Here is a 14768-nt window from a genome sequence, read left to right on the forward strand (position 1 = left end):
TTCTCTCCCTAACCTTCTATGTCTCTCTAACTCTCCTCCTTTTAAGTCGCTCCTTAAAACCTACCTCTGACCATGCTTTTGGTCACCTGTCCTAATATCTCTGTGACTCTGTGTCGAATTTTGTTTGATACTACTGTGAAGCGCCTTGGGAAGTTTTACTACGTTAAAGGCGCTATATAAATACAAGTTGTTGTAGTGAGCTTGGGAATGATTGTCAGGAAACTATTTAACTGGGAGTGAGAGGGAGAGAAATCACAATGCAGTCTGATCTTGCCCTTACAAAACATCTGCATTTAGTCACTCGCCAGCAAAAAACATAGTTACTAGAAAGTGACCAGGGCCAAGAACCCTGGCTGATATTTTGTCTTTTTTCCTCCCCCAAATATTTGTAGATAGTGAAATGTTGCACCCACTATCCCTTCTTCACTGTGATCAACAGTCAGTAAAGACTAAGGATCAAACTTGGAACCACCTTCCTCTGTGTACCTCAGTACCACATTATCTTAAGTATTTACCCACTGAGCCATCAGAGCTTTGATTCTGTACAAGTTTTAGGTATCAGTCAAATTTCAGTGGTAGATATTCTATATGGGGTAGAAGCTGTGTGTTGGGTATAGCTGTTGATAGTGAGTTATTGTATTTGATATAAAAAATGCAATTGCAAGTTCACCTTTACATTGAAGGTTTATTTGCACTAGGTGTTATACCGTCTTCAGTGTGGCAGTTTTGTTATATTCACTCCGAACTAGCGTTAAGAATGTAACTTGATAAATTGCAGTGGTGTAGTGTACTTGTGGCTTTTCAAAATACTACCAGTATTCTGAAATTAGCCAGAAATCTAAAATATTACAAAATCTATGAATTCTACTTCCCTTCCCCCCCCCCACTTAAAAATCTATTGAACTCAGTTCAGCTGAATATTTCTTCAGTCAGCGTAAATTAATAACACAAAAGACACCCATTTATGTACTGACTTTCATATCTGTACAATGTCCCAAAACACACAACAACCAATGTATTACTTTTTTATGGTTAGCCACTGTTGTTTTGTGGGCAAACGCAGCAGCCAATTTGCCTACAATAAGGTCCCACAAACAATGGGATTATTACCAGTTAATTTGTTGTTTGGTGGTGATTAAGAGATAAATGTTTGCCAGTACACCATAAAAACACACGATTCTTATTTGAAAAAGTGCCATGAAATCTTTCATGTCCGTCTAAACAAGCAGACAGCGTAGATTTAACATCTCGTCTCAAAGACAGCACCTCTAACAATGCAACTCTCCCTTAGTACTGCACTGAAGTGTTGGCCTAGATCGTGGATTCAAGTCCCTGCAGTGGGTCTTGAACCCACAACCTTCTGATTCAGAGGTGAGAATGATATCACTAAGCCAAATTGTTGTAAATCCTTGAGCTAACTATATGCTTTATTTTCAATTCTGGATGCTAATCGATCCCACGTGAAAATCAATGCTCAAAATTCAGCGAAAAAACTTTGCCCATTAGTTGAACACAATGTAACAAACATGACCTGCATTCAACCCATATTGTTTGTGGAACAGTACGTTGGAAACAGGAGTAACGTAACCAACACAATTTGAATTTAGGTTCTCAAGATGTTAAACCTGTACTTTAATGGGAATATGTTGCTTATGTATGTGTAATTTTGTTTGGCTATTCATTTTAACCTGAACCTGCATGGCTGAATGTATTAAGAGTTTGCAGACGGGCAGTTGCAGCAAAATGAATTTTTTAAAGATTTTGTTAAGTTTTATGTTCTGTTGCTGTAGATGTAAATTCTATGATTTTTAATTTTCAAGTAATGGAAATGTATTTACAGTGGAACCTCTTATCTGCCATAATTGAGGGGACCTCATCTGTTGTGTAATGGAAATTAGGAGGAATTGGAGAATCCCAAAACTCTGGTCTTGCACCTGTAACAAATAGTACTTGTATTTATATTGGGCCTTCTGTAGAAACGTCTTGAAGCTCTTGTGTAGCAATGACACTAGACACCGGATTGAAAACATACAGTAAGAGTAACCTAAATCTAATTGAATCTTCAACCATGAAGTTGATTTAAGTCATACAGGAGGAGACCGATAGTAATAGGTTGTCTAATGAGGCAATATTCTTTTGTCCAGTGAAAATACTGGCAGACAATTGGAGCATGGATAATAGAAGTTCCACTGTACTTTGAAAACTGAAATGGTTTTTCACTATTTAAAATTTTAAGCCTCCATAAAGTAAATCAGTACAACTTGCATCTAGTTTATGTGTCATGGTCACAGTTGTGTATTTTAATTTCATTTTCCCCCCTCCCTCCCTCCCCTAACAGGCCACTCCATGTCCAAAAGAACCAAACAAAGAAATGATTAACGATGGAGCCTCTTGGACAATCATAAGCACAGATAAGGCTGAGTACACATTCTACGAGGGGATGGGGCCCGTACATTCACCAGTGACACCTGTACCTGTTGTAGAAAGTCTTCAGGTAACAGGACTTAGACAGTTATAGGTTTTGTTTGTTTCCATTCAGTTACAGTAGCTAATTCTCTTTATATTAAGGCTGATAATGTAGCAGTGCAAGTTGATTTTTGAAAATGCTGTAGTTTTAAGGTGTGCACAAGAAGAACCAGACATATTTGAAGAAATTGTTTGTGTTTATAAAGTTGTACAGGAAACTTTGTGCTATCCGGCACCGACGGGACCGAGCTGTTGCCGTTCCCTCAAAACTGCCGGACACTCCAGCGCTAATGTTGAAATATACGGAGATTTTCAGCTCCGTGTGAATCAACAAACCCTGTTGCTTAGCAACAGCTTCTAAACAGTCGGCAAGCATCTCTAGCTGAAGCTGTTGCTTAGCTACAGACCTTGCAGAGCTTGACTGTTGAGAAAAAAAGCAACGAAAAGAAACGAAAAGAAAAAAAAACAGCTCCTGATTTTTGCCGGTGGCTCGAGCTTGCCGGACATTTAGCCTCCGGATAATACAAAGTTTCCTGTAGTAGCAAACTAGGCGCTATTTAATTTCTCTGGTAAATGTTTATTTTTTGTTCTGCCAGATGTCTGATGAACACAAAATATCATCACTGCTTAAAAGTCTCTAAAGCAAATTATTGGAAAAAACTGTGTTCATTTACACACACTATCCAAGAAAAACAAGTCCCACTTCCCTAAATTTAGAGAACTTGGGTCAATGCTGGCAATAGACCAGGCTTAGGAAACTCCAAGATTTGGGTACTGCTAGAGTTTAACTAAAACTTGTGCTTACAGCACAGAACATTGGTAAACTTCCTGTTGCTTTTCCAGCACTGTAGTTATTGGAGAATTACTATGCAGAGCAAAGTGGCAAGAAGCCCAGCTCTGTGACAGGTACGCCTTTCAGGAAGGCTGGTCAATTGTCAGCAACACCTTGGAATACTCTGGACATGTTTGGCTCATATATCAGATTACAGGTTCGGCCACAGATAGTTGACTTTGTTTCAATCGCCTATGATAGGCATGTCATCCTAAAGCCAATTTGACCTCAAAAAACCCTATTTGCAACAATAATTTAGTTATACAACACTTTTAACTTAGAAAACATCCCAAGGTGCTTCACAGAGGTGTAATCAGAAAAGAAGGATGTCAAGCCAAAGAAAGATATTTGGAGGAGCTTGGTACGAGTTCGGTTTTTAAGAGCTTTAAAGGGTAGAGTTGGGTGGAGAGGTTCAGGGAGGGAATTCCAGAGTGAGACGCTTGGGCAACTGAAGGACAGCTACTGGTGGTGGGGCGAAGGACATGAACAAGAAGCAGAGTTTGGGGGGTTGGGTTGTAAGGCTGGAGAAGAATGCAGATATGGGGAGGGGCGAGGCAATAAAGGTATTGAAACATGACGAGAATTTTAAGTTGGAGGTATTGGACAATGAGGTTGTGAACAGTCTGGTCGCCGGTCAGGGGGCAGAATCGGTAGCAAGAGTACTGAGTTTCTGGTAAGGGCCAAAAGCTATTATATCGGTTTAATTAAATTTGATCCATTGTTTAATTGGAGGAAACTGTGGCTCATAGAAGACTGGATGTTGGACAATTAGTGTGATCGCACAGAGGCAACGGAGGGGTCCAGAGAGATCATGGGGAGATAGAGTTGGGTGTCATCAGCGTACATGTGAATGCTCACTTCATGTTTGCAGATGTTACCAAGGAGCAGGAAGTAGTTGAGGAAGATGAAGGACCAAGAATATATCTTTGGGGGGTCTCCAGAGGCAATGGTGTGGAAAGAGAAGCCATTGCTGCCAATGCTCTGGCTACAGTCATATAGTTGAGGGATGCCAAGTGAAGGCAGTCCCACTGACCTGGACAACGGAGGAGAGGCATTGGAGGAGGTTGGTGTGAGGTATTAAGCAGGACTGTGTCAACGGCTGCATAGAGGATGAAGAGGGACAATGCACTACGGTCACAATCACAGAGCATGTCATTTGTGGCTGTGGTCAGTGCTGTGGCAAGGCAGAAACCTGATTGGAGAAATTCAAACAGAGGGTTTCAGGAAAGATGGACAAGGATTTTCAAGGCAACATGTTGAAGGACTTTGGAGAAAAAAGGAGGGTTGGAGATGGGTTGGTCGTTTGCAAGGACAGAGGAGTTGAGGAGGAGAGGTGTGATGACAGATTTGAAAGGGAGAGGGGTGATACCTCAGGAGATGGAATCATTTGAAAGTCAACTAGCATGGGCCCAGGAAAGGAGGTTGGGTGAATAGCAGTTTAAGGGGAATGGGTTCAAGGGAACAGGTCTCATGAGCAAAATCAGATTGGAGAGGCCACGAGGGGAGATGAGTGAGAAACTAGAGAGAGTGTTGTCTAGAGTTTGGAAATGGGCGACACTGAAGGGAGGTTTGACTTGAGGACAAGAGGGGGGATGGGGAAGAGAAACAGATGGTCTCAATCTTGGTGATAAAATAAATGAGTTCCTTGCACTTGTTGGAGCTGATCATGGACCAGCCAACTCTTCCTTGCTCCCCCCCCCCGAAAGATAGTCAGGAGACAACTGATAAGTGCAGATTTTAACCCTTGCGACATGGACAGCATGGTGAGCGACGTAACCTATCGTAAGGTGTCTGAGTGGCAACACTGCTTACTATAGCACAGGGATGTGCTCTATCCACTATTGGCGAGGCATGGCTCCAATTGCAGCTGCTTTGCTCTGCAATTAAGGTAGGTGCTGAACCCTGGAGAAATAAGCACAAGTGTGCATACCCTGCGTTCAGCATGGTGGAATGATAGCTTGCTGGGCACCTTGATGTTCTAGATATCAAAAACTACATAAAAGGTTACTCATCACCAGCAGGGTAATCCAAATCAGCATGTGTGAAGCTTTGGTAACGAGACATGCCTGCCAAGAAGAGGCAGATGCCCATCCAGGGTACACAGTGACAGGTTAGTGTAGACCAGAGCCCATCCTTACTCCCTGTAGCTGTTTCTTGGGATGTGTGCTGTGTGTAAGTTTTTTTTTAAGTCATGTCCTATTAGATTGAGTTTATTTTTTCTGTTTTAAAAGATCTGCTGTGTCCTATTCATCTGTTGGTGCTTTTATGTCCAAACATAACACACACAACATAATATGGAAAACTTGATGCTACTGATTTCCTTTTCCTCCTAGAATTTGCCTTCTGTGAAATAAGCCACCAGTTTTTCATCGTCATTTCTAATTTCATACTTCTAATTAGACTTGTGGGCATCTTTGGAACATGTATAAGGATTGTAAGGTGTATGTAATGAGGCACTTCCTTTCTGCAGATTCTTGATTTCTTTTAAAAAGGTGCGCTGGAATCTTCACCGGTCTTGAGACTGGACTTCTTTCAAAGTACAGACATGGTGATCTGTGAATATGGAGTAATTTATGACGAGGAAATTACTTTTTCTTCAATTTTTTTTGTTACAAATTCAAAAACAAATCCATCATGGTTTTCCAATGGAGGTTTATTTTAAGGCGCTTAGCTGGAACCAGGAGAAATATTTGTTAAGAATAATTTGTGATCATAATGTATAGAATAAAAGGTAATTGGAAGTATTATAAAGCTGTAACAGTGAGGGGTTTTCACGTCAAAAATGTGAACAACACATTGTTGACTTTTATGCCTCCAAATGTTTCAGTTTGGTTAATACTTAATCAGGGAAATTGGACTTCTTGAAGTGTAGTCCTTTTTCTCTCAAGACTTCTATAATAGTACAAATGTAACAGTTATACTTATCAACCAAACTGTACGTATTAAATTCTATCGAGGAAATGTGAAATGGATAATTTAATTTGTCTTTTGTCTAGGTTAAAGAGGCTTTTTTTTTGTATATTCTCCCTATTGGCACTGGCACTGCTACCCATTCTCTATCCATTTTTCTGCTGTGCTGTCCTTGTGCCTAGCATGTTCCCATCTCTGCACTGTTGCCTGCTTATGCCTTTGGCTGTAGGCACAATTTATCAGTCAGCACTGCTTCAGGCCTGCCAAATTTTGTGTGTATACTTCATAGAGGAGTCCTTATTATTTATATATTAATAGTCCTGGAGGAAAGCACATTATCTTTTAAATGTTTTGTTTTGGATAACAAAAATGTTTTATCAGTTATTTTCAGAAGTTTTATTTAAAAGCTACGTTCATGGCAAGATTTCAAATTAAAAATTCCAGCAACTGTTCAAATGCTGCATCTCTATTGTTTCCAATTTGATAGAGGTAGAATTTTCAGATTGCTACTACAGTAATTTTCTAGGGATGTTTTAGGTTAACAATGTTCATGTTTTCTACCAACACAAAATAACAGCTGAGCCTAAAAATTGTGCAGACAAGGAATCCAATTGTTTGTTATTTATATCCTTTTAAACCTCAGAAAAAAAGTTTTGAACTCTTCCCACACATAATTCAGGGTGCAGCTTGGTAGAAAACATTTATAAATCTTGCAAAATTTGTCTCGTCTCCAAATTCAGCAAGATTCACCAACTAAGGTTGCTAATCATGGAGAAACTTGCTGTAGCAGCATCTGCAAAGTTGAGATTGTCAAGGGAATTTTTTTGTGTATAAAGGAGTGCATTCTACGATGGCTAATTCTCATTTAAAGGATTGTAGTTCAACAATGGAATAACTGTACTTTGTAATTACTGGGTGTACTTTTTAAATAAGCCTTGCATATACCAGTTGGTGCAGCTGCACTCTCAGATTGCTCTGGGCACCAAACAGGTAGGTTTAAGCCAATATGTTTAGTTCTTGCCTAGAATGCAATATCTATCCAATTCTGTGTGGATGTATTTACAAGAGATGGCTATATACAACTGAGCTTTTTATTTTTATAGCTGAATGGAGGAGGGGACGTTGCAATGCTTGAGCTCACAGGACAGAATTTTACACCCAATCTGCGAGTTTGGTTTGGTGATGTGGAAGCTGAGACCATGTACAGGTAAAGAATTTTGTTGTAAAGGGAAAACTTACTCAGAATTCCATAATATGTGAGCTTAATTGGTTGAATTAAATTAACAAAGTTTTTCTTATTTTCTTTCCTGCCGACTCACCACAAGTGAGAGCAACTGAATCAGACATAGAGAACGACTGTTAGCAGGCTATCTGACTAACTATATCTGACCTGTTGTCCGCGCGCACACTTTTTCTAGCTTAAAGGTGCTACTGTTTTCCATTTGTAATTGGCTTGTTGACACCTACATGCCCAGTGCTGCTACCAACTCCTTATTCATATTTTTTGCTGTGCTGTCCTTGTGCCTAGCCTGTTTCCATCTCTGTACTGTTGCCTGCTTCTACCTTTGGCTGTAGGCACAACTTGTCTGTCAACACTGCTTCAGGCCTGCCAAAGTTTGTGTGTATGTTTAATAGAGGAGTCTTTATTTATGTATTTTTAGTAATCTTGGAGAAAATAATGTTCTGTAGAAAGCTTTCAGGAGCAGGGAACCTGGATTTATTTTCCTCCGTGGCCCAGAAGGCTGCAGTCAATTCTGGTTCTTTTTTATCACCACCTGCTGAGATTTGATGACCAATTATGGAGCAGGGGTTAAACCTGGGACATTTCTCATCTGTATGGCTTGGTGCTTCTATCCAGAGAACCATCAGGGAGCCACACTGACACTGAAATTTGTGTTAGCCGTCATTGGCAAAGCTTATTTGGGGCAATTGTAGTAAAAGGCTGTGTAACCAACTTTCAGTAAAATTGAATGGGACTAAGTGCACAACTCCTTCAGAGCACATTGGGCCGAATGGCCTCCCTCTGTGCAGTAATATCCTATGATTTTAATTCAATCTGTGACTGAATATAGGTTCTTGCATTTATATAGCAGCTTAGCACATCCTTGGGACGTTCCAAAGCACTTTACAACTAATGGGTCATTTTGAAGTACAGTCTGGCAAACGCAATGGCCAATTGCACACAAGCTCCAATACACGGGAAATTACCAAATGACAATGCAGCATTCCGTCAGTACTGAAGTACCCTAGACTGCGCATTTAAATTCATCGTGGCACATAAATCCACAACTTTGACTCGGAGGCTAGAAAACTATGCCACCACTGTACAAAAACTAAAACTGAAAGTAGGAATAATTTGCAGACCATTATATTGTCAGGATCTGTTTTAAGTCACGGTTACCAATATGCAGCTTCAACTTTACCTGAACATTTCATCTTAACTCTCATTGCTACTTAGTCATTTGTCTATTTTGCCATGGTTTTCATCTGTACTTCCTTATATAAAGGCATCAATTCCTATTAAATCACACTTGTCTCAGTGCACTGGTTTCTTCCTCTATCGACGGGTTCCTGCAAAGAATTTACAGAACTGGCCTATGCAGGTGTTTTATGTTCCACACGAGCCTCCTCCCACTCTTTATTTCATCTTACCTGATCAACATATCCTTCTATTCCTTTCTCCCTAATGTACTTCTCTAGCTTCCCCTTAAACGCACCTATGCTATTCACCTCAACCATTCCATGTGGTAGCAAGTTCCGCATTCTCACCATTCTGAGTGAAGGCCTTGGGTGAAATCACTTAATACTATAAGTTGCCCTGTCAGAGATCACTTTATTTCTTTGCATAAAATGATCACGCATCTGTGTATTTTATCATTTTTATTAGTCACCTCCGGTAAACAGAAATGTTTACAACTCTGAAAAGCTGAACCACAGAAGAGAGAGTCATTCAGACCAGGTCGAACTCCAGACTGCGCTAAATTAGCTCATCTTTGCCTGGGCTGGAGTAGTGGCATTACAATTGGCCCCATCACCCCTGTGCTAGGGAGGGGATAATTGGCAAGCTTCCCACTCCCACCACCAGAAATGAGAAGCTTGTTTTCTTCAGAGTGTAATTCTTTCTTCTCGTGTATTTTTAATATCATTAGATTACTACTGGCCTACAGCTGAGAAAGCAGATCAATCCAGACATTGCACCAGTGCCACTCTGTGGCAAGCAAGTGGTGGCGCTGCCCATCCCACACTGTATAGTGACAATAGTATTTTACTGATGCAGTAAAATCTTTATAATGCTATCACTTGGTAGCAAATTTTACTTGCTTCAAGATGAAATGCTGAACAATTGGTGGAATTAAATCAAAATATCAATCGAGCTATAAACTTTTCATGACATTTGTTTGCTAATTACAATAACCTAGTTTTTGTTTACTAGAGTGTTGAAATAGTCTCAATCTAGTGGTACAGTGCAGCTTCATTATTTTTAATGTAATTATATATTACAGCATTATTGAGTATTTAAATGTTGGTATGTTTTATTTTTAATCTGATCTATAGTCAGAATAGCTAATCTGTTTTCCAATTTGCATTGAGATCCGGTCATGTCATACTTGATCCATGAGTGGGGGTAAATATTTTAATTGTGTACTCTACGAATACATTCAAATTGTGACTACATCTGAAGATTCTAATATTTCTATAAAAGCATTTTGATAATATGCACATTTAAAGAGCTGGGACACATAGGTGAGGGTAGGGACTCCTTCTCTTCATATGGCACTTTCAGGTGTTCCCTACATTGAGGTTGCTTTCAAAGGTAGCACCTTATTTTTACCCCCTCAGTGCATAACTCTCCTAATTGATGCACTTGGCGGTTCTTTGTGAACAACCACAGAGTGTGAATAAAATGAAAATATTTATCTGGCATTTTCTAATCTGTGTCAACTTTTTTTTAAAAGGTGTGCAGAGAGCATGCTCTGTGTTGTTCCAGATATTTCTGCATTCCGAGAGGGTTGGCGATGGGTGCGTCAGCCTGTCCAAGTCCCTGTTACACTGGTTCGACATGATGGGATTATCTACTCTACCAGCCTTACTTTCACATACACGCCAGAGCCTGGACCAAGGCCACACTGCAGCGCTGCAGGAGCCATCCTTCGAGCTAATTCCAGCTTGATGGCGTCAAATGACTCAAACACAAACAGTGAGGGAAGTTACACAACTGTCAGCACAAACTCAACTATTGTCACATCAGCAGCAACTGTAGTCTCCTAACTATTAAAGTGGTTTAAAGACAGTCACCAACTTTTGGGAAAGGAGAAGACGCAAAACTGTTGAAGTGCTGCAAAAAAAAAACAAAAAAAAAACTACTAGTATCAACAGTTCTTGTGGTATTCTGGAAATCACCTACTTGTTCAGATGATGGACATGTCATTCAAGCATAGATAATCTGAAGGAGGTGTTACCACAGTAAGAAATACGCCTGAATATGTATAAAACTTTATAAAGAGCTAAAATGAAAATCTATTTTTCAGCTGTTTAAAGTGTGGGCAAGATATAAAGAATTTGGGTGGGATGGTGGTAAAGCAGACTAGAGAATGCATACAAAAATAACATAGTTTCTATGGACCAAGAAACTTGTATAAGCTTTAGTGAAGGTACAGTTTCACCATACCTTTTTTTGTATTATACATATAGTACACTTTTGTTACCAAATAGTTTATATTTTCTTCCTCTGAGCAATGGGCTCTGAAGTATCCAGGTTCCAGGCCTGACCTTGCTGTATATTCTCATCACCTACTTATACCAGTAAAGACCTTTATTTTGGTCACTGGCTGGAACTGTCCTAATTTTTATTTTTTTTAAACTTGAGTCGTGTGACTTTATTATCAATTGAAGAAGGTGTTTGAGAGGAGAACCTCATTTTTATGATTACCTGTCAATCTGCATACTGTACTTAAAGGATGTCTCAATATGACACCTTGATGTGGGACAAAAATCAGAGTTAATCAATATCATGATTTTAGCATGATAGTTTAAGAAACAAAGAAGCACTAAAGCCATGCTGTCTAAATGTGATCTGTTACACAAAGGCAATCTAAAACACAGATGTGAGTTGGTTGCTTTATTCTATAAAAGGCTACTCAATCCACCAAAATATAGATGGAAAATAAAATTCAGAGTTCTGATACTTCGATTAGAGCTTTGATTCCCGTGATACTTCTGAAAAAAATTAATGAATTACAAACCTTGTGTTGAGATCGAGTTATTTCTTTAAATCTATCACCTTAAAGGAGTGTGTATTCAACTATGCATAGTGCACAGCAGTAACTGTTATAAGGGTAGATATCTGTATGCTTACTAATGCCTCAGTTGCCTTGCTGCTGCTGTGCTTTAAAAGACACTGGTTAGAAGCAGGTTGGCAATGGGCATTTTTCGTCACACACCACCTCATGTGATATCCTGAAATTCTGTCCAGTGACAAATAAAAACACAATTCTGTGAGAATTTCACGATGCCACATCAGGAGAGTTCTACATACAATGTTGGGCTTTCTTTAAATAGTTTTAACGCACAGTAACAATTGTGGGTAAATGCGATACCAGCTAGTGTACAAACATCTCCTTTTATAAAATTTAGCATTATGTGACAACTCTGTTGACTACACTTTAATTCACATATTGCTGCTTTTTATGCTATTCAGCTCGTCCTTCCTCATACTTTTTTTTTTAAGAATACTAAAAGGGTTATTTTTCCTTTTTGAATTCTCAGGATTACCACTGCGATCAGATTATGGCTGCTATCACATTTACTATGATATGTAAACCCAAAATTGTGATATTCTTTCATATCATCTCAATGCATTGTAATATTGGGACATCCCTATGTATTTCAGAAACAAGAATATCAAAAGCTTTAAGTGACTTCTGCCCTGTCTGCAATACATAAAACAGTACAGATATGTTAAACATAGCTTTATTTTTTCAATCATTTTAATAAAACAGTATTTAGTATCTTCTAGATTTGCTTCGCCACTTATGAGTAAAAACTGATGGTTTCTGGATACACTGACATCTGATAAATGAGGTTCTGCTATTAACTGAATTTGGGAGTGTAGCCATAAAGTATTGAGTCATTTTGTGTGTTTTTTTCCCCCACAAAGCATTGCTTTTATATGTTGAAACATAGTCCCAGCTTTTTATATTTACAGTACTTCCACCTACATGTGCTATTTGATTTTTTTTGGCTATTTGATTGCTACAGTGGTTTATTTTTATTTTTTTATTACACGTGTTAAAAGTGATATATGGTGTTTGTGTCCTTTTAAAGTAAAGTGTAATTTGTTCTTTTGAAACCGTACCTAACAGATTAACGCCACATCTGTTACAGTCAAGCTGCAAAAGCCTGTTTGTGAGCTAGTCAAAAATTGTAGCAATGTGGATTTTGGTCCAGTATTTGCGTATTTCTACAGTACCGAATAGCTGTCTTTTTGCTAAAAGTTGAAACCTGAATAACACAGAAGAGTCCGAAGGTCGCCCAACAGGAGATTTAGTTTGAGAAGTTTGTGTCCATAGGTGCATGAATAACTTGGGGTTTTCAACAAAAAATATCTTTATAACCAGCACAATGAAAGCTTCTTAATGGGAATAGTACAATGGCAAACATTGCCCAATAGAACAGAAGATGGGAAGAGTACTTTGTGTTAAGCACTCCCCAGCCCTCCATAATGTGTGTGTGTGTGTGTGTGTATTGAGAGGGGGGGATTTGTCATCCTACCTTAAGAGTAGCTAATTTTAATATGACTACCTTCTTGACCCTTCAGACCTAAAGATGGCTCTGAGCTTATTCAGTGAGCTAATCCAGTGGTAACTTAGTAATAAAGAATTTGTATTTATACAGCGCGTTTCATGTCTTCAGGACTCTCCAAAATCTTCACAACCAGTGAATTACTTTTGAAGTATAGTTGCTATTATATATGCAAATGTGGCAGTCAATTTCCACACAGCAAGATCCCACAAACCGCAAATGAGATCTGTTTTTGATGGAGTTGTTTGTTGGTCCAGAAATCAGAAGAACTCCCTGTTCCTCTTCAAATAGTACCATGGAATTTGTTTTACGAAAAATTTGAGCAAGCAGACAGAGCCTCGCCTTCAACGATGCAACACTCCCTCAGTACTGCTCTTAATTGTCAGCCTAGATTGTGTGTTCATATCCATAGTGAAACTGGAACCCAGACCTTCTGATTTGGACAAGAATGCTCTCCACTGCGTCCCACTGGCACTTAACAATTTCTGTCGTGGACATAAGACTCAGGCATGTGTTAAAAATGAAAACAATTATTTCCTCCCCAAGTGTTGAAGCACTTTACATGGAAAATATTTCCACCTGCACTTGCTTTCTGCTTTAATTAAATGTTGCAGAAATAAGGGAAATACTTTCAACGTAATTAAGGTTTTTTTTTTAATTAGTGGATTTGATTTTTAATGCTAGTCTCCTTGAGTTGTTAAGCTGTCATCACTTGTGCGCTCAGTCAGTGAGCAGTTTCAAAATCAGTTGGCATTCAAGACCAAAAAGTTGCTGATTGCCAATGGAGCCACCCACTGACCTGTCCCACAGCTGTCAGCTAAATGGCCAGAGCCGGTTTCAGACTTGAAATGCTAGGTCCAAAGGCAGCTTGCTGCTGGCATCAAAGTAATTGCTTTAGGGCAGAATACTAAAAAAAATTCAACTCCAGCCACCTTATCTTTATGTATTCTTTTGTCACTTGATGTACAGATTATGACTGGCAGCAACTGGCCCTGTAATAAAAAATAAGAGAAAATTTGTTAAGCTATTTGACACTTTGATCTTTGGTCAAACCACTGGGGCTGGAATGAAACTCATTGAGGGTTGAACGTCCAGTCTGTTTTTGTTCAAAAGAACATATCAGGTGAGAAAAGACCATTAGGTTTGTCCCTTGAGTTTTTTTTAACCCATCCAGTCTAACATTTACCAGCATCTTGAACTGCCTAACGTCTTTGATTTTTCTATCTTTTCTCTTGGATCATTCCAATAGTTTATCACACACTGACTTTATTTTGCCCCAAGATCTGTTTTGAATTTACTTTGCACTAAACTTGTTATAATATACTGGGTTCACTTATTTTTACCATTTAATATTTTATGTACCTCAATTACCTTAAGCTTCTCTAATCTTTCCTCATGGCTCATCCGCTTTACATCTTGCAGTCATTCTTGTTGCTGTTCTAAACATCCATTCCAATGTATCTGTATCTATTATAAAATGTAGTGACCAGAATTGTACACGTTATTGCAGAGTCTTTCCTGTGCCTTATAAAACCTCTGTGGACTCTTATCTCTGTAGACTTGTTCATGCTATGTATCCCATTATTCTATGCTTTTTAAATCGCTACTCCACATTTTCTCAACATTGAAAGTGATGAGCCTACTGTCACTCCCAGGTCTATGCCACTCGTATCTTTTTTCCCTAATATGCAATACATTGCATTTGTTGGTTTTAAATTTCATTTGCCATTTACCTGCACAAATGCATAACTGATCTAAA

General features: G+C 38.9%; 1 protein-coding gene across 2 annotated transcripts in view; it reads left to right on the forward strand.

Annotated features, from left to right (window-relative positions):
* The window catches only part of rbpjb (recombination signal binding protein for immunoglobulin kappa J region b), a 136550-nt gene extending 121992 nt beyond the window's left edge, over window positions 1-14558 (forward strand). For both annotated transcript variants that reach the window (XM_085968104.1, XM_085968113.1), the window contains exons 9-11: window positions 2339-2494; window positions 7312-7415; window positions 10165-14558. In XM_085968104.1, coding sequence (XP_085824230.1) covers window positions 2339-2494; window positions 7312-7415; window positions 10165-10477 — 573 coding nt within the window. In that variant the 3' untranslated portion in view covers window positions 10478-14558. The remainder of the gene's footprint in view (window positions 1-2338; window positions 2495-7311; window positions 7416-10164) is intronic.
* Window positions 14559-14768: the final 210 nt, after the last annotated feature.

The sequence above is a fragment of the Somniosus microcephalus genome, chromosome 2 (genome assembly GCF_052327205.1).
Source record: "Somniosus microcephalus isolate GS21.2 chromosome 2, FLI_Smic_1.0, whole genome shotgun sequence".
In the NCBI taxonomy this organism is placed as follows: domain Eukaryota; kingdom Metazoa; phylum Chordata; class Chondrichthyes; order Squaliformes; family Somniosidae; genus Somniosus; species Somniosus microcephalus.